This window comes from Lutra lutra, chromosome 15 (genome assembly GCF_902655055.1).
Source record: "Lutra lutra chromosome 15, mLutLut1.2, whole genome shotgun sequence".
Classification (NCBI taxonomy): Eukaryota; Metazoa; Chordata; class Mammalia; order Carnivora; family Mustelidae; genus Lutra; species Lutra lutra.
The window spans coordinates 57842749-57868637 of record NC_062292.1 but is presented as its reverse complement, the minus strand read 5'-3'; the positions used below and the strand labels follow the sequence as shown (position 1 = coordinate 57868637).

At 40.0% G+C, this 25889-nt stretch overlaps 1 protein-coding gene across 5 annotated transcripts; it reads left to right on the top strand.

Annotated features, from left to right (window-relative positions):
- Nucleotides 1–378: 378 nt before the first annotated feature.
- On the top strand, nucleotides 379–25042 carry BPNT1 (3'(2'), 5'-bisphosphate nucleotidase 1). Of its 5 annotated transcripts, XM_047703894.1 has the most exons (11): nucleotides 597–615; nucleotides 3162–3211; nucleotides 5809–5936; nucleotides 10415–10519; nucleotides 12729–12836; nucleotides 14203–14251; nucleotides 15776–15867; nucleotides 16989–17033; nucleotides 20519–20716; nucleotides 23274–23379; nucleotides 24416–25042. In XM_047703894.1, the coding sequence occupies exons 3-11, from the start codon at nucleotides 5817–5819 to the stop codon at nucleotides 24562–24564; spliced, it is 972 nt and encodes a 323-aa protein (XP_047559850.1). In that variant the 5' UTR covers nucleotides 597–615; nucleotides 3162–3211; nucleotides 5809–5816; the 3' UTR covers nucleotides 24565–25042. The 5 variants fall into 5 exon arrangements, with proteins under 5 accessions (XP_047559848.1, XP_047559849.1, XP_047559851.1 ...); XM_047703892.1 differs by lacking the exons at nucleotides 597–615; nucleotides 3162–3211 and adding an exon at nucleotides 379–517; XM_047703895.1 differs by lacking the exon at nucleotides 3162–3211 and having other exon boundaries at nucleotides 478–615.
- Nucleotides 25043–25889: the final 847 nt, after the last annotated feature.

Below are 25889 nucleotides of genomic sequence, written 5' to 3'. Positions count from 1 at the left end.
ACTTAATGGCAAGCATACAAAAAGGTCACAGGCCCTTTTTAAGAATCTCGTAAGTGGTAAAACAAACAAACAAACAAACAAAAAGGAAAAAGGAAGCACTAGCGACCATTCTGCCTAAAGCTGTTTTGCTATTGGGAGCGGAGGCAGAGGTGGACCGTGGACACGAAGCCAGTCCACGGACACCTGCAGTTTGGGCGTAGGCCGTCGCCGATCACCGCAGTGCGGTATTACTAAACCCCTGAACATTTTAAGAGTGTACAAAATGGACCGGAAGACGCCAGAAACCAGAATGAATCTTAAAAGCGGGCACACCTCTCGCTGTGACCGTAGGCGACACAGGCCCCGGAGAGTTCAGGGGAAAACACGGAGAAATGGAGTTTTCTGGCGGGTCGGGAGTCCCCGGCGGCCGTGGGAGTAGCTGCTCTGCGCCTGCGCCGAATTTCCCGCATGCTCAGTAGCTGCTGTAGGTTTGTCCTACATCCCCCAACGTACGACCTATTGACAGGAAGGCGGCCAGGTACTGGACTAGAGGGACCTGTTGCTTGGTAGCTTTGTGTTGTTGCTGTTGTTACCCTTCAAGTGTTTTTCGTCTAGCTTTGTTCCAGGCTTGTCACTGTAAGTTTCTCCCTTGCGAGTCAGGACAAGGGCCTTGGTCCGATCTGACTCATTTATTGGTCCCCTAATTCCACCCCTTTGCACAGATACAAGGAGATTACAGGGATTTATGTTTTAAAAAGAAAAAAGTTTGCACGAGTCAGGTTGCCTCTCCAGATATTCCGATTTCGGACCTAAATTCTTGAGTGTCAGCGATTTAATTATTGATCGGTGCGTTTATTTTCGTGCTCCAGGGTCTTTTCATGGCTGTTTGCTGTAGAATTAACGAGGCAGACCTAGACAGTGGGCTCGTTAGTGCACTCAAATTAGAGACTGCCTTTCGTCTGAAATTAAATTTCATTCAGATAGCACACCTTCTTCGTACTATCTATCCTACATACTTGTAGGCTTGCTTGATTTATTCAGGTATCCCTGAAAATATAATTGCTAGTTCCAAAAGATATGTACCTTTTACTTTCAGTTAACTTTTCAAAATCATCCTAAGAGGTTTTAACCACTGTGCATCCTTGCTCACAGTGCTCAGAAGGATGTTCCCTCACAGGCTAGCCAACACTGGGCGTTTTCATCTATGCCATTCTTACACATGAACAATCATCTTTTGCTGTTTTAATTTGCATTTCTTTCATAACTAATGAAGTTGAGCATTTCATGTAATTAAGGGCCATTGTCTTTCTTTTAATAGGAATAGCCTATTTGTGTCCTTTGCTCATTTTTCTACTAGATTATTAGTCTTTAACATATTAATGTAAAAGCCTTTTCCATAATCAAAATTAACTAGATGTCTAGTACATGATACAATTTTTTTTCTCATTTTATCAGTCATCTGCTTTGCTTGTGGTAATTTGATTACATAGATATCTTAATTTTTATTCAGTCAAATTTGTCAATATATTCTTTTATAGATTCTTAGTTTTTCTCATGTTTAAAAGTCCTTTACCAAATTTGCAAAATATTTCACACAGTTTTATTCTCATGCTTTTATGGTTTTATTCTTTACTTCTAAAATCATGCATTGATCTGGAATGTATGTATGTTGATACAAAGAATACAAAAGAAAGTTCCAACATTGTTTTTAAAAGATAAGTAAGTGTTCCCACCATTTTTGCACAGTTTGCCTTGTGATTTGAAATACCACCTTTAGTGTGTTTGGACCTAGTTCTGGAATTTCATTCTGCCCGGAACTAAACTGTTTAATTATTACTGTTTTGTATCATATTTTGGTAACTGGTAAGGAGAGTATCTTGGCTCACTGTTCTTTTTTCAGAATTTGCTCTGTTATGCTCATATTTTTATTTTTCCAGATGACCTTGAACCTTATCATCACTTGATCAGGTTTCAAAAGATATTATCTTTGCATTTTTTTAAAAGATTTTATTTATTTATTTGACAGAGAGAGATCACTAGTAGGCAGAGAGGCAGGCAGAGAGAGGGGGGAAGCAGGCTCCCCGCTGAGCAGAGAGCCACATGCCGAGCTCTATCTTGGGACCCCAAGACCACAACCTGAGCCTAAGGCAGAGGCTCAACCCAATGAGCCACCCAGGTGCCCCTCAGTCATTCATTTCTTAAAGATTTTACTTATTCATTTGAGAGAGAGTCAGAGAAAGAGAGACAGACAATGAGCAGGGTTAGGGGAGAGGAAGAGGGAGAAGCAGGCTCCCAGCTGAGCAGGGAGCCCAATGTGGGGCTCAGTCCCAGGATCCTGGGATCATGAACTGAGCCCAAGACAGACAGCTAACTGGCTGAGCCCCCCAGGGACCCCTATCATTCAATTTTAGATCCTAATCCTCATTTGTTTACCACCTTTATATTCAATTCAAGATACCTTTCCCAGGCTATCAAAGGAAATGGATCATTTGATTCCTGTTTTTAATCCTTCAGAACTAGCCCTGTTGGCTACTGTAAAGATTTTTTAAAGGATGAGGTGTTAGGTTGATACCCTTAAGTAGCATACAACCTTTTTACATATGTATTTCAAGCCTCAAGCCCTGAATGTTATGAAAAAGAATCTGCAACATGATTGTGGGTTGTATTGGTTATCAGATTACATCCCCAGGGTCAAAATGATGTTGCAGAAGATATAGGAATTTTTTTGCTCTGAATACTACCGTGATGTCTCCGCAGGATAGCCAGTAATGAGGACAATCATCACAATAATGGTTAGCCAGTATGATTTAGTGCTGCCTTGTACCAGGGACCGTTACAAGTGCTTTACCTGCATTACTCATTTAATAATTAAATTCTATCCTATAGATACTATTATTAGCTCCATTTTAGAGATTGAGGCACAGAGAATTTAAGTGGCTTTCCTAAGACCGCACAGCTAACAAATGCCAGAGCCAGGATTTGAACACTGGTGGTTCACTCCAGTGCCTGTGCCTTTAGCTATCTAATCCTGTTTTTGAGTAAGCCATTGGAAAGCTGTCTTCACAAAGGGTGTGTTCACAAAGGGTGGGGCTTTAGGACGCAGAAGGCGTAAAACTGGTGGAGAAGGAAGTACCGTGTATATAACCTGATCCGCTCTAAGGAAGTTCACAACTTGCCCGTAGCTTTCTAGCGGCAGCGACAGCGTTGTGTGTTCTCCATCAGTATCAACAAGGTGATTCTCATTTGGGTTCTGGGAGGGGGCACAATTAAAAGGCTAACAGGAACCTCTTTTCCAGATGTGTTTTGATAATATGATTAGATTCATTTTCTTTATTAAGGTCCAAAAGTGTATTCTTTTGTTTAAAAAATAGGTAAGAAAAATATTAGACCAGGGGATAATAATATTTCATTACTAATTAGGTTTGGACTGAAGAAGTATTTCAGAGAAATTGGTAGAATTATTTTATTTGCCAACTAAAAGTGATTTGCGGGATCTCTGTAAAAATCACTGTTCTGCTTTACATCAAACCTATTACATTCTTATGCGACTGGTGTTAGCTTTGAACGGCAGTTCATATAGTATGTACTTTATGAGGAATGTAGTAGAACAAGCCTAACAGTTTTCTTTATAAGAAAACACTGTGGATGTGGCAAACATAAAAGGAAGTAGTTTAGTCATATATGAAGCCTGACAAGGCTGGAATGACTGCTTACTTCGCTCAAATGTAAGTGATATCTGTGAAAAGGTACAACACTACCATACAGTGAGGGAAAATGATCTGCCTTTCACCAATGGCATTTTATATAACATGGGGACTGTATGAACATGCCAGCACATATTATAATATGCTCAGTAGTTAAGACATTTGGGTAGCACGTGATTAGTTGCCTGAAGACTCCCGTTTCCAGTGCAGAATAAATCAGATATGTGGCTGGTCATGGATAATAAGGAAGTGGAGGTGAGGTCAACAAAGTGTTTGCCGAATTATTTCTCCCATTTTCTATTTGAGTGTTAGTAATTTTCTTTTTTCTTTTTTTTTTTTTTAAAGATTTTATTTATTTGTCAGAGAGAGAGGGAGAGAGAGTGAACACAGGCAGACAGAATGGCAGGCAGAGGCAGAGGGAGAAGCAGGCTCCCTGCCGAGCAAGGAGCCCGATGCGGGACTCGATCCCAGGACGCCGGGATCATGACCTGAGCCGAAGGCAGCTGCCCAACCAACTGAGCCACCCAGGCGTCCCTAAGTGTTAGTAATTTTCATAAGCCGTTTTTCCACCCAGCCTGCCAATAAAATGAATCTAGCCTGATTATGATGTAATAAGATAAAGAGAATTTAAATACATAGGAATTCACTTTATTTTCCTATTAATTCTAGACAGCTCCTGGCCACAGAGGGATTCATTACCTTACATCAAATTCAGTTCTGTTCTTCTGAAGGGTTTCAAACCCGTCCCTTGTTTATTGTCTTGATGTTCATAATCATTGTGACTAGAATGTTAATGAGAGAAAAAAGATGTAAAGAGCTTAAAAGGCACATCAGGTCAAATGTGTAGTCAGAAATTGGCAGTAGAATAATGACTTGCTGAATTGAGGCTCATAGTGTCTCTTCTGTTCTGTATTGTGTTCCTTTGTTGCACTGAAATAATATTGACCTGATTCAGTTAGAGGGCCGAGAGTTTTTGTCATCATTTGGCTCCCTGTGAGGACTCTGAGAAAAAGTCCAAGAGGTTTGTTAGAGAGTGTTCTTGGGATCACTTATGGGAAGTGTGAAGAAGATAGTGATGCCTTGGGGAGTGGGGAGTTGGGCCACAATGCAGTCTCAGCAAAGGCCTCAGTCAGCCAACGGAGCTGGGCATTCAGAAGCCAGGATGACCCAGTAGAGTTGGGGTGGCAGCGCAGTTGGAGTGTGGACTGGCCTTCAAACCCATCCCCTCTGTTGCAGGTGCAGTGACTTAGCACATAAATTCCCAAAGAAAGATGGCAGCTAAAAGCCATCTGTTGGTGGCACTCTCAGCAGCTGGGGAAATGTCCTTCAGCCTGAAGAGGGTCTGGGTGGTACATTCCAGCCTCAGAACAGTCACTAAAATTGCAGGGTTTGAATTTGTATTTTCAAAGAGGAGTATACACTTTGTCCTGAAGGCTGTTTTTCCCATATTTTCCATAGGCCAGGGGCTATTCTGACACTCTTTACTTTTCCAGATGATTAGTCTTCACCCCAATTAGGTGTGTTGCACGTTCTCTTTATTTGGCAACTGAGGACGGTAGTAAATAGCCAGTAGATTAAATTTTATTTAATGCCTAATGGAATATTCATTGATTTTTAAAAACTAACTGTAATCCCATGCAACCCCTCCTTTTTTTTTACATTACCCCGTACATACACCCACATCCCTTATGCTCTTCGTACCTCTCTTGGCTCTTACCAGTTTTATGTTACAGATTTTAGGTTACATTATTTTACTCCCAATCCACCAAAAGATTAGTTCATTTATGGCAGATGTTGTATCTTGTATTTTTAGCCCCTGACGCACTTTCCACGGCCTTTACACATACACACATACCCCTCAGACATAAAACTTTGTCACATGCTCATGGGCCTGGGACAGTTTTCCCCATGCTTCAAAATGTCCCATCTGCAGAAAGAAAGAATACTATAAAATTTATTGAGAGAGCTAATGCTGACATAGAAGTTTTTCCAAGTCTCTTAGCAAGTATTTATTAAAGGATCTGTACAGTGAGGTACTCAGTAAATATGTGTTGAATTGAATTCAAGGGACTGAAACCAGTAGTTGGCTTTGAAAGTAACGGTGTTTCTCTTAATTTCCCCTTAGGACTGATCATGGCTTCCAGTCACACGGTGTTGATGCGGCTTGTAGCCTCAGCTTATTCAATCGCTCAAAAAGCAGGAACCATAGTCAGACGTGTTATTGCTGAAGGAGACCTGGGTATCGTGGAGAAGGTACTGAAAGTCTTGTCTCATTTCATACCAACTTTGTTTTTGTTCCTTCACATTTTAGTAAAGGATGTAATAATCTGGACAGACTTCAATAGTTGAAATAATGTCTCCTCTATGGAGATCGCTAGATCCTTAGTTCATATGAGCTCTATTTCTGCTTTGAAAATGACTCCAGACTTCCTGCATCCCAAACTTTTATTTGTATGGTTAAGCCTTCTGACTGCTGTCTAGCCCCAGAGCACTGTAACCAAGCTTCATATCCTAAAGAAATCTCTTACAGGACACTTAGTCCTTAGTGAACTTGCCATGTTGGTAAAATCTGGCATAAAAATAAGTATTCCTTATGGTCAGAGCTTTACATTTTTTTCTTCATGGAAAAGAAACACGAGACAAGGTTGTGGTTTTATTTTCCCCCAGTGTGATAATTAAAAACAGGTAAATTTAAAAAAAAAACACTTAGGTAAATTATCAGAAAGATAGTTTATCAAGAGAGTTGATTCTTTTTGTTTTTGTTTTTTAGGTAAACTCTATACCCAGCCTTGGGCTTGGTCTCACAATGGTCAGATCAGGGGTCGCAGGCCCTATCAACTGAGCCAGCCAGGCACCCCTAGTGACGGTTCTTAAAAGAAAATCCTACCATGTATGTGTTCTCGTTTATTTTCTTAAAAAAATTTTAGACAGTTTATTTATTTATTAGAGAGAGACACAGAGAGAGCACAAGCAGGGGTAGAGGCAGAGGGAGAGTAAGAAGCAGACTCCCCGCTGAGCTGGGGGCCTGACGTGGGGCTCTATCCCAGGACCTGGAGACTGTGACCTGAGCTGAAGGCAGACATTTAACCATCTGTTGACCCAGGTGCCCCTCTAGTTTAAAATGTAATTTCTTCTACATGATTTAGTTATCATTTCACATTATAATTTTTAAATGTAAGTTTCCATATATTCACTTTTTATCATAACTTTTAAAGAAGATGGTATTGTAATTTTGCCCAAATGAGAAAATTACAGGGTAGAATTAACCATTAACATTAAAATGATTTATAAATAGAGTTGTAGTTAAGTCACTCCTTTATGATAAATCAGACATCTATCTAAGGCTGTTAGCAGAAAAAGAATGAGGACCAAAAATATGAGTAAAAACAACTTAGTAATAAACTCAGATGAGCTAATTATAGGACATTTAACATAAGTGCTTTTAAAAATTAAGAATGGGGTGCCTGGGTGGTTCAGTCAGTTAAGTGTCTGACTCTATTTATTATTTATTTATTCATTCATTCATTTATTTATCTATTTATCTATTTATTTATTTATTTATTTGACAGAGAGAGAGAGAACACAAGCAGGTGGAGTAGGAGGCAGAGAGAGAGGGAGGAAGCAGGCTCCCTGCTGAGCAAGGAGCCCAACATGGGGCTCAACCCCAGGACCCTGGGATCATGACCTGAGCTGAAGGCAGTCACTTAACCAGCTGAGCCACCCAAGCACCCTAAGTGTCTGACTCTTGATTTCAGCTTAGGTCATGATCTCAGGGTCATGAGATCAAGTCCCGCATCAGGCTCTGTGCTGGATGTGGAGCCTGCTTATGATTCTCTCCCTCTTTCCCCCCTCTCCCCAACACCCCCAACTAGAAAAAAAAAAATTAAGAATAAAAATCAAGACGTGTGCCTGGCTGACTCAGAAGATCACTTGACCCTTGATCTAAGGGTCGTAAGTTCAAGCCCCACATTGGGTGTAGAGATTACATAAATAAAATAACTTAAAAAAAAAAAGAATGAAAATCACAAGAACAAGTTAAAGAAATCTCACTTCTAATTTTGATAGCTTTATGGATTTACTAGTATAGGAAGTAGATATAAGATATCTTGATTTTTAAAAAAATCTTTCATTCTCCATTGTCAAAAAAGATTCAAGCCATTGATAAATATGGACATGACATGTCCCATCCCCCCATCTTGAACCACTGTTAGGTATATTCATAAGTGGGTGATCAATTTTACCCAAACATTCCGTTTTAATTCATGATTCACATCAACCAAGAAAAGATCATTGGTGACACATCAGAGGACTCCGCTTCCAATTCTGTCCTTTTCTCTTTAACCATTAACTTAAATACAGTTTTTAAGAATCATTGAATGTATCTTCTCAAAAATGTTGTGGAACAGGGGGATATAGAGAGCATACTTACCAAATTTATCAATAAAATGAACCTGGGAAGGGTAGTTAGCATATTTGATCACAGAATAAGTATTCAAAAAGTTACAAACACTGAGAAAAGAGGGCCAAGTCCAACAGGATATTATATCAGGAATAATTAATAAGTTCCCAAAATATTCATGTTCAAGTGATAAAAAGTAAATCTGATTTACATTTGTTTAAAAAAGAGGTTTTGGTTGACAGCATATATGCTCAGTGATAAGCCAGTAATGTAATTCAGTGACTTCAGAAGGCTATTAATTTTACAGCCTTTTTAAAAGTTTTTTTTTCTATTATAAAAAATAGGAAATGCAGAAAAGTAGCAAAAGTGAACAAAAATTATCCGTCATACCACCACTACCAATACCATCAATCATTTCAGATAGTTTCCTTAGCATCACTTATTTTTAAATTGATTTTATGCTCTGATTATATTAGATGTGCCACATTGTAGCCTATAGCTAAGGAGTAATGGAAAAACAGTAATAATCTCCTGGTCCTCTGTATTAGTAATAACCTCCCTATCATCTGTACCTGTCAGATATGTCTAGTACTACTCTCCCTGTCCTTTGTACTGGTAATAATCTCCCTCTGTATTGGTCACATACTTCTAGGTAATAGATTAAAAAAAAAAAAGTAATAGTCGCCCTGTCCTCTGTATGGTCAGGCACTTCTAGGTAATAGATGGTAAAAAAGGTAACAATCGGGGCGCCTGGGTGGCTCAGTGGGTTAAGCCGCTGCCTTCGGCTCAGGTCATGATCCCAGGTCCTGGGTTCGAGCCCCACATTGGGCTTTCTGCTCAGCAGGGAGCCTGCTTCCTCCTCTCTCTCTGCCTGCCTCTCTGCTTACTTGTGATTTCTCTCTGTCAAATAAATAAATAAAATCTTTAAAAAAAAAAAAAAAAAAGGTAACAATCGCCCTGTCCTCTCTACTGGTCAGGCACTTTGTTGATACCTCATTTTAAAAGAGACAGAACAGAATTAAATTTGTCACACAAAAGATTCAGAATGATGAGGTCTGGCATTATGTCAGTAGAAAAAGCAGGAAATATTATCCTGGACAAGAAAAGAATTGGGATAGCTTTCCTCATATACTTAATGGCTGGCAATGTGTCTGCTTTCCTTTAGAGAGTAGTGTCCAGACATGATTGATGCAGAAGTCATCTTCAAATTTAACAATTCTTTTAAGAAGTTTCCACAGATATTTCTAGAATACCTCTGGTGTGCCAGACACAATTCTTTAGGAAATAAAACAAAGATCTCGGTCTTTGTGGCCCTGTATTCCAGCAGACTAGTATTTTGCATGTAGGTAACCAGAAGACTTAAGCATGGCATACAAGTCTTTGGTTTTCATGATCATTCCTTGTTTCATTAAAAAGTATTGTAAAATTTTTACTATTTAAAGTAATAATTTTGTAACTCTACCTAATCAGGCATGTATAAATTGCAACATGTCATAATTCTGTGAAAGCAGACTATAGAAGACATTGTGGCTGTCATTTGCAAGATTTTCCACAGTCTTCTACTAGAATGACTATCTGACGGTAGGGATTGAGTAAGAATGCTGTGGGTGAGCTAAATATATCAAATGTAATTGCTGTTCATTTTCATAGTTTTTATATTTTGGAAACAGGAATTCTTTCTATCATCATGAGGACCTGTTGAATTATTAGGAAAGTAGATGCTTAGTAGATTAGAAGATTAGTGAGTAGAAGTTATAGAAAGATTCAAGTTGGGAATATCTTTCAAACAGCTAAAGATAGTTTTTAGCTTTGACTGCCGTGAAAAGTTATGAATCTCCTGTCTCTTAATCTTTTGAAGCAGAAGATTGATCTAGAGATCTTTTTTTTTTTTTTGAAGATTTTATTTATTTGACAAACAGAGATCACAAGTAGGCAGAGAGGCAGGCAGAGAGAGAGGGGGAACCAGGGTCCCCACTGAGCAGAGAGCCCGATGTGGGGCTCGATCCCAGGACCCTGGGACAATGACCTGAGCCAAAGGCAGAGGCTTAACCCACTGAGCCACCCAGGTGCCCCTGATCTAGAGATCTAATGTAGGGAATTTATCAACTGGGGGAGAAAGTGTTCTTATAATCTAAAAGCTCCTTTCCAAACTTTAACCACTATAAATCCCGTGAGAAAAACCAAGCCAGGAAACTAGTTGAACTCATTGGGTGTTAAGTTCCATGAATCTAAAAACAAGTGCAACTTAAATGACATAAACACTCATGCATTAGGAATCAGAGGACAACTTATTTCAGATTAGTTCTGCTAAAATTTACATTCTTTGTTGCAGACCTGTGCAACAGACCTGCAGACCAAAGCTGACCGATTGGCACAAATGAGTATCTGCTCTTCGCTGGCACGGAAATTCCCCAAACTAACAATAATAGGGGAAGAGGTAAGACTTGTAAGGAATGATCTCTTTTTTTAATGACTGTTCATCATATGGATTTACAATTGCCACTTTTTAATGACTTCTGTACCACTGTCATTATTTCAAGCATTACATCTGGTGTTTTAACACCAAAATAATTAGCCTGTTCCCTTGGACTTGAAGGAAACATCCGATTATAAAATATTTTAGTCCATTTCTAGGCAGATGTCTCAATTCTTGACTGCAGAAGATAGGGTTCCTGTTGGAATATTTAGATGCAAACTAAGAGATGGACAGAGTTCTAGACCTTTGGAATAAAAGGGATTTTGTTGTTTCTGTGTTTTTTTTTTTTTTTTTTTTTTATTGCACACTTGTCCAGTGACTGTAACACTGAAAGTGAAGGAATTCACATTTTATGTAATTGAGAGAGAAGTATCTCATGTCAGAACCACTTACTTATTTATTTAGTTTGGGTTTTTTTTTTTTAAGATTTTATTTATTTGACAGAGAGAGACACAGAGAGAGGGAACACAAGCACACGGAGTGGGAGAGGGAGAAGCCGGCCTCCTGCCAGGCAGGGAGCCTGACACAGGGCGTCATTGGATCATGACCTGAGCTGAAGGCAGACACTTAATGGCTGAGCTACCCAGGCGCCCCTATTTATTTTGATTTTTTTTTCTTTTTTTTTTAAAGATTTTATTTATTTATTTGACAGATAGAGATCACAGGTAGGCAGAGAGGCAGGCAGAGAGAGAGAGAGGAGGAAACAGGCTCCCTGCTGAGCAGAGAGCCCCATGCGGGGCTCGATCCCAGGACCCTGGGATCATGACCTGAGCCGAAGACATAGGCTTTAACCCACTGAGCCACCCAGGTGCCCCTTTATTTTCATTTTTAAGAATGTGTTTAATAAGGGCTTAGGATGATAAAGGGCAGGAATCTTATGCTTACACATAGGTTTATAATGATTAATTCATGATGAATTATTAACTACTGAATCCTGTTGAGGGCAGGTTAGGCATTTGAAGCCATTTAAGTGTTCCCATGGTAACTAGAGTGAAGTCAGAACTCTTTTAATTTTTTTTGTTTTTGATTAGTTTTTGATTTACATTCAATTAACATGTAATGCATTATTAATTTCAGAGGTGGAGTTCAGTGACTTCATCAGTCTTATTAATAATCAGTGTTCATTTCATCACGTGCCAACATCCATTTACCCCATACCCCTCCAGCAACCCTCAGTTGGTTTCCTACAATTCAGAGTCTCTTATGGTTTGTCTCCCTCTCTGATTTTGTCTTACTTTATTTTTCCCTCCGTTCCCCTATGATCCTGTTTTGTTTCTTTTTTTTTTTTTTAAGATTTTATTTATTTGACAGAGAGAGATCACAAGTAGGCAGAGAGGCAGGCAGAGAGAGAGGAAGGGAAGCAAAGCAGGCTCCCTGCTGAGCAGAGAGCCCGATGCGGGACTCGATCCCAGGACCCCGAGATCATGACCTGAGCTGAAGGCAGCGGCTTAACCCACTGAGCCACCCAGGCACCCTCCTGTTTTGTTTCTTAAATTCCACATATGAGTGAGAGCATATGATAGTTGTTTTTCTCTGATTGACTTATTTTGCTTAGTATAATACCCTCTAGTTCTGTCCACGTCGTTGCAAATGGCGAGATTTCATTATTTTTCTTGGCTGAGTAGGATTCCATTGTGTGTATAGACTACATCTTCATTCATCTGTCAGTGGACATTGTAGAGGCACTTACTTAAATAAGCTTTTATTTATTTTTTTTAAAGATTTTATTTATTTATTTGACAGAGAGATCACAAGCAGGCAGAGAGGCAGGCAGAGAGAGAGGAGGAAGCAGGCTCCCTGCTGAGCAGAGGACCCGATGTGAGGCTCGATCCCAGGACCCTGAGATCATGACCTGAGCCGAAGGCAGCGGCTTAACCCACTGAGCCACCCAGGCGCCCCTTAAATAAGCTTTTAACACTTAGATTTTTTTTTTAACTGTTCAGGATAATGAAGATGGGATTTTTTCGTACTCAACTTTGATCAGCCATATGTGGTCATTTTTGCAGTTTTATTCAGTGTGCTTTATTTTTTGACTCAGTTAAGCTGTAGACATAAATGGGAAACAGGAAGGTCTGGTGAACTCTGGTGCTGCATTTCTTCTGTCACTAAGACAATGGGTGCTCTGTGAGTACCAAACAGCTTCAGTAACCATCCTCATTATCTGCTTTAGGATCTGCCTTTTGAAGAAGTGGACCAAGAGCTCATTGAAGATGGTCAGTGGGAGGAGATACTGCAGCAGCCGTGCCCATCCCAGTACAGTGCTATTAAAGAAGAAGATGTATGATCCATATGATTTCTTAAGTCTTTGTTGACCCTCTGTTTGTGCTCTAGTAAATAAAATTTGCCTGTAAGGTTAAAAGCTGGCAGGCATAAAATAGGGGCCTCCAGGAACTTGAAATCTTTAAGGGAGAGCAAAGAAGTGTTAGGCGACCATAGGGAATGTGTGACCTGTTGGTTTAGGGCTTGATTCCTCATCCCATCAGTTTCTTCTCTAAAACTGTTTCTAAAAATACTTCTAGGGAGAACATCTAATTTGTTAGTAGATTTGGTAGTAGAAACTTTTGTTGGTAATTGAGGCTGGAAGGAGGTGAAATAGGTCGTTGTTTTATGTTTGGAAGGCCGTAAAACTCACCTCGCCTCCTTTCTAGAGCCGTTTAAATTAAATCTCTGGCTTCAGATAATTATGCTAATTCTTTAGTTGTTGAGTTTTGATTTATTTAACGCACATTCATTGAATACCTACTGTGAGTAAGGTGCTTTGCTTTGAGGGAGGGAGGGCACAAGGACAGTGAGACGTGGTGTCTTCTGGGAGAAGGGGGCTTCATTCACAGATTCATGCCAAGCATTGTAATTCTGGTGGGTCATGGCTACATAGCCTGAGTCATCCTGAAGTTCTAAGGAGAAGGGATTTCTTCTTCTTCTCCCTCCTCCTTCTAAGGAGAAGGGATTAAACTTATACTCTCAGTTTATAAACTGTTCATTTTTCTTTGCTGGACATATGTGGTGTCCTTAAGTTAAAATTAGACTGTCTTGGGACGCCTGGGTGGCTCAGTTGGTTGGACAACTGCCTTCGGCTCGGGTCATGATCCCGGGGTTCCGGGATCGAGTCCTACATCGGGCTCCCAGCTCCATGGGGAGTCTGCTTCTCCCTCTGACCTTCTCCTCCCTCATGCTCTCTCTCACTGTCTCGCTCTCAAATAAATAAATAAAATCTTTAAAAAAATAAATAAATAAATAAAATAAAATTAGACTGTCTTAATTTTTTTTTTAAATCAGCCTTTATATGTTAGAGTGAGTAGCAGCCACACACTGTTTAAAACATTTTTGGTGCCACTTTAAAGCTTTCCCTGTACCACCCCCCAGACCTCAGTGTGTTCATAGCATTTTGTTGAGTGTTCATGTGACAGTAAATGGATGAGTGAAGCATGTCCTATTCAAAATTCTTAGATGGGACTTTTCTCTAATTTAAATGGACTTTTTCCATGATTATGAAACAATAAGGTGTTTTACTATTGTAAAACTGATGACATTAGCTTAAGCAATTCAAAATATAACTTTAAAAATGAAGAAAGAGGTATTTTTAATCTACTTAAACCTATTTTTTAAATGTTGTATGTTTAATTTAGATATTTCCCTTTTTTCAGCTTGTGGTCTGGGTTGATCCTCTGGATGGTACCAAGGAATATACTGAAGGTTGGTATCTCTTCAATATTTGTTTTTGATAGCAGTGGGTCTAGTAAATGATATTTAGTTAAAAACAATATTTCATCTGCTGCGTAACAACCCAGTATCATATTTTATGTTTATGCCCTAAAGCTGCATTTCTGCTCATCCTTGTTATTATTGTATATCAGCGATTGTCAAGACAGGGAAAGAGAAAATTCAGTCCCTTCAGATACCACCCCGTGATCTCTACCAGTGCCATGATTCTAATGTCCCCCAGGTGGGAATAACTAACAGAAAGCTAGGGTTACCAGAGGGACTGTGCTCTGTTGAGGCAGAAAACAAACAGCTGTGCTCTGCAGTCACCTCCCGCCCCCTCCCTCCCCAGCCACCCCTTCCCCTGCCACCAAATACCTCCCCTCCAACCACACCCCCTGCCCCCTCATGCCCCCCCAACTATGAGCTGTTTTCCCACTCATAGCTTCACCTTTAGAGTTGAGTTTGGGAATGCGGTACAATATTTCTCCTTTCTGAAATTGTCTGAGATGAGAAAAATTAGAAAGCAGCACATTAAAATAAAATTGGCAGCGTTAAAGTAAAAAGACCAGGCTCAGAGCCAGAGTTTTAGGTTTTAGGAGCAGAGCATATATAAGCTTAGAGTTTTATTTTTGAAACCAAGATCTATATAAGTTTTCGTATATTGGTTCTCAGCTTCATGACTTAAAAAAAAAAAAAAAAAGATTTCTCATAATCATTAGAAAAAACTCTCTGTGTCCTTGGGTGAGACATACCTATACGTCTGAGTCAGTCACACAGTATATGTGCACGTGTATGTATGTGTATGTGTGCACAGTGAAATGTCACTCTAAGGGAAGCTCTAGACAGCTTAGTGTGTGTGAGAACACCCAGGTAGATTGCTTAGATGCTGACACCCACCTCTGGAGATTGATTCACAGGCTCTGGGAAGGACCCAGAAAATCAGTATTAAAAATTATGCCAATTAAGGGGCCCCTGGCTGGCTCAGTCAGTAGAGCATGCAACTCTTGATCTCAGGGTTGTGAGTTTGAGCCCCATTATGGCTGTGGAGTCTACTTAAAAAAAAAATTATGCCAATTAGTTCTGATGCTTCTTGATAATCTGCGGACTCTACTTGGAGAACCCTTACCCTGGAGACTTGAAATGCAGGTCTAGACAGTAATCCTGGAGTAGAGAGTGAACCAACAGGCAGGACTGGCATGGGTGGTGGCAGAGGGGGACAGGAATCTAACAGTAATGGCTGCAGAGTCATGGCTGGTTTATTCAGTTGATATACAAACTGTACTAATGAGACCGTGTCTACCGACTCAGTTAAGTGGCCAAAGAAGTCGAAGCCTGCTTCTGTCTCTGGCCAGCTATCTCTTATAATTTGTGCATTTTGTCAGAAGTAGGATTGATTGTGGCTGAATCATCACAGATTTCTTACCTTTATTCTAAAAATAACTTGGAGCAATTGATGCGCTGATGATAAGTCAGAAAATTATATAATTGAGCTTGATACTCATTTCTTCTTCACAGGTCTTCTCGACAACGTGACTGTCCTTATTGGAATTGCTTATGAAGGAAAAGCCATAGCAGGAGTTATTAACCAGCCATATTACAACTACCAGGTATTACTATAAATGATACAGAAATACTTTATTAGATACATAAGTAGAGTGTTCTGTGATTTCCTGATGTTATCTAAACCAGTGGTTTCTAGCTTTGTTTCCCGTACAATTACTGGGAAGGTCTACAAAATACAGCTTCCCAGATCATACCCCAGACCTGTTGAATCAGAGCCTCTCAGGGCATAGGTATTTCTCTCAGGAATGTATATGTATGTATCTGTGTCTAGGCAGACACACCGTATGTATTCATATATGTATGTATTTTATGGATGCCTCTTGATTCAAATGTAGAAGTTTGGGAATTACTGACATGGTTCTTGATTAGCTTGGTCATTGAGACACCTGATTTGCAGGTGGTTCTTGAAGCAATTGAAGAAATGAACCATTTCAACCAAGGAAAGATGCTAGCCATGTTGTTTGCCAGGTAATACTGCATAGCACCTAAATTGCAGTCAGCATTAGTAACAGAACTAGATACGCTCTTGCGCTCATTTGTCTTACTTTATCTCTCTAATCTGCTCTTTCTACTCCAAAGAAACTGTCTTTCTTACAAGCCAGAGACTAATGTAATTCCAAAGCAGAAATATACCATGAAATTGCATTAAATGTTAAAGGAAATTGTTGCAGTAAAATATTTGAGGTATTCACATTAGTGTGATCTTGATTGAACTTCGGAGAAGCAAAGTAACCAGAGTGGGGACTATTACTACTGAATTTCTAATTTGAGTTTAGAGCAGGATTAATCTCTGCTTCTAAGATAAATTTGTTTCTCATGTGTATGATTATAACTTTTTTATTTATAATCCTGTGCTGCTTAAATTTATTTAGCAAAAATAGTGGATTATTGGGAAAGTCTCCCATATTGAATTGCTTAAGTGTCCATGAATTCTTTTAATATGACTTTAACGTTTATACAGCGTTATAGAAAGACACAAGCTTGTGGTTTTTGTGTAGACTTTCAAGTAAGTTAACGCTATTACTTAAAAGAGGGGCATATAGTTCATAGATAATGTTGTAATGCATGGCACGTTTCATCAGAAGAAGATCACAGTGCTTAGAGGTTATCAATACTTTCTATCACTTCTTTCTGAGATTAGAAACATTGTATTCGTTTTCCACAGAACAATGAAAAGCAGAAGTTAAGGGAACACAAGAATGAAGCAAAGGTGAGAAAAATAGCTAGGGTTTTGACCCCACTAGTAGGTAGAAAAGAGGCAGGTGACTTGTGGTACCCAGGTGGCCATTGTCCATCCCCTGTCCCAGTTCACTTCCTCCTATTCTGCTTCTCCTGTTGCTGCCTTTCCCTTTACCACAGTTCCTCTGCACTCTCTTGTTCCTCTCGTCCACCATCCACTCCTGCTTATGCCTTAAAATTTGTTGCGAAAAGTGGAAAAGTTGCTTAGTTCTGTTGATGGTATTCAGGGCTGGACATTCCATTTTTAGTAACCATCAATATAATAACGATAGCTAAAATTCATTATGAGTTTACTGTGTGCTGCCAGACTGAAGGGATTCACATGCATTATCTCATTTAATACACACCACAGTCCTTTAAGGAAACTTTGTTCCTGTTTTAAAGAAGAGGAAACTGAGGCAAGTAACTTGCCCCCAGACCTCCCAGTTGTCATTGACAGATCTGTAGATTGAAACCCAGGTCCAGGGGTGCCTGGGTGGCTCTATGGGTTAAGTGTCTGACTCTGGCTATCAGTTCAGGTCATGATCTCAGGGTCATGAGATTGAGCCCCAAGTCAGACTCCACAGTCAATGCGGAGTCCACTTGGGATTCTCATTCTCTCTCTCTCTCTCCCTCTGCCACTCTCCCCTGCACTTGCTCGCTTTCTCTCTCTCTAAATAAATGAATAAATAAAATCTTTAAAAAAAAAAAAAAGGAAGAAGAAAGAAGGAAACAAACCCAGGTCCAGACCCTTAGCAAATACTCTATAGTGCTTTCTTGAGATAAAGACTTCTAACAATGCAAACTTTAGTATTCTAACAGATGCTGAAGCTGGTAGGCACTTGAAACAGCTTAGTGCAAAGAGACCTAATCTGTCTTTATGTTGGAGATAGCTTTTTTTTTTTTTTAAGATTTTATTTATTTATTTGACAGACAGAGATCACAAGTAGGCAGAGAAGCAGGCAGAAAGAGTGGGGGAAGCAGGCTCCCTGCTGAGCAGAGAGCCCGATGCGGGGCTTAATCCCAGGACCCGGAGATCATGACCTGAGCTGAAGGCAGAGGCTTTAACCCACTGAGCCACCCAGGCACCCCTGGAGGTAGCTTCTTAAACACTCTGAATCATAATTAACCATTATGAAGTAAGATGACAATGTTAGCCTTTACCACCTGCCAGAAAGTTGTGGTGGGGCTCTGAAGGAGAGAGACAGAGACGAGGAGCACAGCGGAAGGCTGGCTGGTAGCCTCTTGGGGTCGCATTTACCTCCCCAGGGTGCCAGATCCCCTGGGCACATCCTCTTTGCCGCCATACTCACTTACAGAGGGAATATGACATCTTAGGGAACAGAATACCCATGTCCACTCTCCAATATGCTTTCCTTTCTTTTTCAGAATAATTGGAGAGCTGAATTAATAAAAAGGCTCCTTGAAAGCATGACTTGTATCTCAGCAATTAAGCGAAAGCCCAGTGGGCACCAGAGCCCATCCGTACTTCTCAGGTTCTAAGACTCCTGTAGTGTAGACTCGATGGCGAGCACAGGAAGCACGTGAACATATGCTGAGCTCCCAGTGCTTGTTCTTTGGTTCCTTTGTTGCCGCATTTGCAGGGCGAGCTGTGAGCAGACAGCCTCCTGCTGGCTGCCTCTTCAAGGATCGCCTCACTTGTAAAGAGCTGCATGGCCCCGTGAGGTGCCCTTTCTCAAGGCGGTCCATTTCCAGTGACTGGTTATTGCCTGAGTATAAGTGCCTGGTACCTCCTTCTGATTTTTTTTTTTTTTAAAGATTCATTTGTTTATTTGACAGACAGCGATCACAAGTAGGCAGAGAGGCAGGCAGAGAGAGAGAGGGGGAAGCAGGCTCCCTGCTGAGCAGAGAGCCCGATGTGGGGCTCGATCCCAGGACCCTGGGATCATGACCTGAGCCGAAGGCAGAGGCTTTAACCCACTGAGCCACCCAGGTGCCCCTCTCCTTCCAATTTTTATAACCCTGAAGGGCCATTCTAGCTTCAGAGCTCCCCACAGGGCTGGCTGAGACTGTTGTTGGATCTGCATGACAGCTCTGGGTCTCCCTTTGCCGGCTCGTGCTTCCTTCCCTCCCATCCACAGGGGTTAATCCCAGGGATACTCCATGATAAAGATGCTGTCTGTCCCAGAATCTGCTTCCCAGGAAATCCAACCTGCAACATAGGTGTATTTCACTGTAACGGCAGCCAGGGTACTGTTAGTGGGCGACTAAGATGTGTTTGAAAGCATTTTATTTTTTAAAAGATTTTATTTATTTTTGCGAGAGAGAGAGAGAGAATGAGAGCACATGTGCATGACCAGCAGGGAGAGGCTGTGGGAGAAGCAGACCCCCCACTGAGCAGGGAGCTTAATGTAGGGCTCGATCCAGGACTCTAGGATCATAATCTGAGCCGTAGGCAGTTGCTTAACCCACTGAGCCACCCAGGCACCCCTGTTTGGAAGGATTTTAGTAAGGAAAATGGGGCAGTATAGTTTAGTGATGAAGACTACTGGCTTGGAATACAGATGAGCCTGAGTTTGGTTATGATCTTCCTGGAGTCCTTGGGCGGGTTACTTCAGGGATTCCAAATCTCATTTTTCTCATCTGAAGAACAAGGATGATAATCCCTACTTCATGGAGTTTTGGGGGATTAAATGAGATAATACATGTAAGGCATTTAGAATAGCACCTGCTATACTAAATAGTATTACTTAGTATTCAGTAAAATATCTGTATGTCTACAATATATGTTTACTGTATTAACATAATGGTGTTACGATGACTCTGTGTTAATCATTTTATGCATCGGGTTACGTTTTTCTGCATGAAGTGTATAGTTATAACCATGTGTTTGAAAATTCTTTGAGCTTTGCAAAGGAAATACAGATGCTGAGATTGCATTGTCATTGCCCTTTTTACCAGCACAATTGTCAGCACAATTTTTAACCCTGACCCCATTGTCTGTGGCTGCCCCTCAGTATCAGCCTGTTCAGTTGCCCTGTCTCTATCGCAGCAAAATACATAACTGCCATTACCTATTCCCACAGTAACAAGATCCTTGTTCCCTGGATAATGAAAAGTAGTAATCAATACATCATGTTTCATTTCCTGGGGACTTGAGTACCTTTTGCAAATAGCTATTTTCAAATACAATAATGAGATCACTGGCTGACTCAGAGAGACATGGGAATCAGTATATGATGTTTCCTTTTCTGAGGACTTGGAGGAATAACTGTAAGTTCCCTCCAGTAGCTCTCAAACCCAGTTTTTAACCAAAACAACAAGAGAAGGCTCCATTGATTATCTCGGGAAAATCTCAGGGTGGATGATGTTGTTCTGGTTCTTTATTAGATTACGTTGTCATGTTCTTATTTTTTAAAAAAATCAGGATGCAAACCTAAAGCGATAGTCTCTGTATGGCTGACATTTTTCTCCAGATGATTACAAACATTGCTGTTATTTCACTCGCTTGCATAGGCAGGACCCGATGCCACCTTGGGGAGGACAATCTGGGGAGTTTTAGGTTTAGGTGCCTTTGGGTTCCAGCTGAAAGAGGCTCCTGCCGGGAAACACATCATTACGACGACCCGCTCGCATAACAACAAGTTGGTGACTGACTGTGTCACCGCCATGAACCCTGATGACGTGCTGCGCGTGGGAGGAGCAGGAAATAAGGTACGAACACGTCTGCCATTCCGCTGAAATGCAATTGAATTATGGAAAGAAATCCCGAAATGTGAAATAAGAGCTGGGAGAAGGAGTTAGAGGTTGTAATTGACCCTTAAAAGCACATTTCAGCAACATTTGAATTCTTTTAAAATGTTATCGTTCGAGTCTTTTTATCTAAGAGAGTTCTGTGCTAATGCAAGTCATTAGGAGGACATCTTGTGCCTCTTGCCAGCCCTCGTATTCTTGAGGACCCTCTTGGGTTACTTCCTAGACCTTTCTTCTGTGGACCCAAAGGATGGGCCTGCCCCCCGTTCCTGGACACTTCCCCCATTCTTTCACGTAGGCTTCCATTCTGCCGAGAAAGTTGTGAAACAGAACCCAGTTGGGTCTGCGTCCCTAGCCCTGATCTCTTCTCATCTGATTGCCCCCTGGATAGCACCATGATGACATACTTCAGATATCTCAAATTCAGCATGCTCAATTGGATCTCTTCCTTTTCCTTCCTGCCCCTACACGCATTCCTCCATTTCCTGTCTGCTTAATGGTACCACCATTTGCCTAATCGCTCCAGCCAGCCCCCTGAAAGTCACCCTAGACTCCTTCCTTCCTCATATCCCATCTGTATCTTCTTAATTCCTCCCTAACGTCTCCTTTGTCCATCTCAGCTGCCTCCACCCTAGTTAAAACTTATCATCATCTCTCACCCAGACTTTCCAGTAGTTTCCAACTGGTCTGTCTATTCAGTCTTAGGCCTCACAGTACCATAAAGCAGTTAAAAATGCAAAACTTACTGTATATCACTTCCTTGCCCCAAATTCTTGGATAACTCTCTGCACAACAGTTTAAAACCCAAGCCTGTAAGAATGGAATGTTAATTCCCTTATGTTTTGGCCCTTGAACACACCCCAGGCTTATCTCATGCCATCCCCCAACTCAGACCCTGGGGATACCAGACTGGCTTGAGTTCCCGATGTAAGTCTTCTCACACTTGTGTCCCTGGCACGGGGAAGGCAAATCGTAAATACTTACTGAACTGAGTGGAATTCATTTTTCTTTACCTACCCTTTGGAAGCAATAATCAACTATATTTAGATTTTCCAAAAGCATTTACTGGTGAGAGGATGAAAATGGGAGTTTAAAAATAATAGTATTTTGGGGAAAAAAATTCTAAAACATTTCCAAGTAAAAATGTATTCACTAAATATAGTGGCAGGTGTAATTTCTCTTTGCCCTTACTTTTTTTTTTTTTTTTATAATTTTTTTAAATTTTTTTTTATTTGACAGACAGAGATCACAAGTAGGCAGAGAGGCAGACAGAGAGAGAGGGGGAAGCAGGCTCCCTGCTGAGCAGAGAGCCCGATGCAGGGCTCGATCCCAGGACCCTGGGATCATGACCTGAGCCGAAGGCAGAGGCTTTAACCCACTGAGCCACCCAGGTGCCCCTCTTTGCCCTTACTTTTATAACTGCAAAGATCCCATTATGTGTTTTATTCCCAAGGGGCACCATTCTCTTTAGGAACAAAGTCCCCACCCTGTACATCCCCCACCTTTTCTCCTATAAAAGTTGGGGCAATTATTAACTTTTTTGGGCATGTTACTAACTTGTTGGGCAGTTATTAACTTTTTCATGTCAAGGACTTCTTTAAGAGTCTAATGAAGGCTACAGCCCTTCTTCCCTTAAGAAAACAGACCCAAAATAGTTCCTGGCACATAATAAGACTTGACACATATTTGTTGAATGAAAGAAAAGCGTTTTACATAGAGGTCTACAGCAAGGTTAATCGTTTATGGTGTTCTTGAAGAGTTCTAAGAAGAGTAATTGGTTACATTGCATTCATTGAGATTTTCTTCCTCCTCTCAGTCTGCTCTCTTCCTCTGAATATTTGAGGCCTGAATTTTACAGTACTGATTATTTTATGGTATAACCCAAAAATGAGTAAATGATTCATGAAAGCCTGATAGCAGGTTACTCTTTAGAGTCATGTCAATTTTATCAAATACCCTCAGTTTTGTTAGAGAATTATAGGAGTTATTAAGATGACAATTTAAAAATTCATATTTTGGTAGAAGAAACGGTAATATGTAGTAGGACTCCAAAGACTTAAGAAACTACTTGTTAGTTTGTATTAGGACTTTTTGTATTAGGACTTACTGCATTTTATCTTGTAAAATGTTGATGTTCCTCTAGCCTTTAATCTACAGGATTAAAAATCTTCAATTTTTCTATAATATACAGTACATTGTTTCTACAGCAGGAAAAAAACCAACACAATAAAAAGAAAACTTTATTTATCTAAGTAGGACTATGAAGACTGTTCTGATCTCTTCCTTATAGCTTATTTAAGCACTTTCTCCCCACCCCAGGTCACTGTATGATTCTATATTTTATTGTATTCTGTATATTTCTCCATAATACTCATGTTCCTTTCAACCTGCTAATAGCTTTCACCTAAGTTGAGTCTGACAGAGGCATGGATGAAATACACTTGGTAGAAACAAGCATTTTCTCTTATTCTTTAATCATTTCATGGCCAGGGGATAATTATTATCTCCAACCCTACAGATCATTCAGCTGATTGAAGGCAAAGCCTCTGCGTATGTATTTGCGAGTCCTGGATGTAAGAAGTGGGATACTTGTGCTCCAGAAGTCATTTTACATGCTGTGGGAGGTCAGTCCCTTTTATTTTGGGGAATTACAGGTGTTACAGCTTTTTTATTACGCTACGACAGAATCTTTCAGTATATTTACCTACATTCTGAGGCCAGAAAAGCTCAGAGGAATCCTAGAGATTAGCCAGCCCAACCCCTGCATTTCAGAAGTGAGGATGTCAATTTTTCAGCAAATTCATTTTCTTTAGTTATTGTTTATCTTTTGGACTTCAATCTACATATAGTTGACTTAATTAAACCCTTATTGATTTGTGGATTTAATGCTTCTAGGGTTTCTCTTTTCTTGAAAAGTAAAATGGTCATCACCATTGTCTTCACCTCACTTAGTTTCATTTAAGCCAATACTGGTAAATGTTTCAGTACTAGTGCTTAAGATCACAGAGTTAGAATTTTTTTTAAATCTGACAATATATATATGCATAGTAAGAGGATTTTCAATTTCCATTAGACATAAGTTGACTTCTACTCTTAAGCGAAACATTTGATTTTTGTTCTATCCTTTCTCCTAATATATTATCCAATTTCATATCTCATCAGCATATTACATGACAAGGGAGTTAAATTCATCACAATTCCATTTCATTAGGATGCTAAATGAAACTATAATGTGACACAATTAAATTTGATGAGCATACTTCATTTAAACCTTAATAAATTGTTAATACTTGGTGGTAGAATGAAGAAAACACTTTTGAAAATGGGAATAGTAGCAATAGGGTAGAACCAGCAGAAAAAGTAATCATCTCAGGAAAAGAGAAATTAACTGATACCGAGAAATAGGAGTTAAAAATGCTAAATGAAATTAATTTTAACCAGGGAGAAAAATAATTTTTTATCTTTCAGTTAGTCAAAATTGTTCTATAGTTTTAAATTTAAGTGAATTAAAACTTAAGCCTTTATAGTCACTCATTATTTTTCCTATCTTATCCAGAATAAATTGATACTATCCCATAGGGAAGTAAGAGGCACTTAAAAATAACTAGAAACGTAACGATCCGGCCAGCCACTGATGTTGTATTGATGTTTCTTCTGTAGGCAAGTTAACCGATATCCATGGAAATGCCCTTCAGTATAACAAGGAGGTGAAACACATGAACTCCGCAGGCGTCCTCGCCACGCTGCGCAATTACGACTACTATGCAAGTCGGGTTCCAGAGTCTGTGAAAAACGCACTTGTGCCTTAAAGGAAAACCTCATTTACTTAACTAGGAGAAGGACACTTGATTCTCAGAATAATATACTTTAAAACGAATTGGATGAAATTACTAGAGTTCCCCTTTCACTTAATTCATTGTTGATCAGTGATTTATATTTAGTTACTTAGCAGTAAAAAAGGAAAGAATTTCTTGATTAATTATTGACCCAGGCCAATTGTGAGATCAGAAGGATTTATAAAGTAAGTGTGTTACGGTTCTTTTCCTCCTTGTGAAAGGAAGGGTTAGTTTCAACTCGCTATTCTGGTCGATTGTTTAATCAACATTCCTGTCATTGTGAACAGTTTCTTTAGGGCACAGAATCACAAGTTGTTACCTGAATCTCATTCTTGTTTTTCACAATAATTTTAAGTTTTCCTTACTCCAGTTAAGGATATACTGAAATGTCATGTATGTTGATGAAACAGATTTATGGAAAAACTTCTTTGTAATAAATTATTTAATTCTAGTTTTTAATGTTCTTTACCACCTTTTAAAAATTTTAAGTAGTATTTGAAAATGACATAGTCTCTACAGTGGACATTACTTAATTCTTTTTTTTTTTTTTTTTTTTTTTAAGATTTTATTTATTTATTTGACAGAGAGAAATCACAAGTAGGCAGAGAGGCAAGCAGAGAGAGAGGAGGAAGCAGGCTCCCCGCCGAGCGGAAAGCCCGATGTGGGGCTGAACCCAGGACCTGGGATCATGACCTGAGCCGAAGGCAGCAGCTTAACCCACTGAGCCACCCAGGCGCCCCAGACATTACTTAATTCTTATGGTGCCATTGTAATGCCTAGCTCTGGCCAGTTGGGTAATTACTTAGTTCTTTACAAGGGGAGATTATAACATAAGCTATCAAAATTATTCTGACATTTTTGGGTCTCTTTCCAGTGCTTTTAAATAAATGTCTCTGTTACTGGATTAGGTGAGTCGTCTAAATTAATGGTTCTTAGACCCAACCATATATCAGAATCACCCAGGAGGCTTTTCAGAAATACAGACTCATAGGCTCATCCCAGCAGTTTTGATTCTGTATATTTTAAGAAGTCTACTCCAGGGAGTTTGATAATCACTGAAGTTTAGATAATATCCTCAGAACATCCGTAACCTAGCCTGAAGAGGTCTTTGTGGCTTTGACACCTTCGATGACTCCAGTCTCTTGTGACTCTCTTCTCAGTGACTTTCTTATTCCCTCTTCTAGCCACTCCTACTTGGTCTCCTTTCTTGGTTTCTCTTTGTTTCCCTTCCCTTAAATGTCAACATTCACCAGGATTCTCTAGGTTCCCTCTACTTTCTCAAAAGATGATCTAATCCA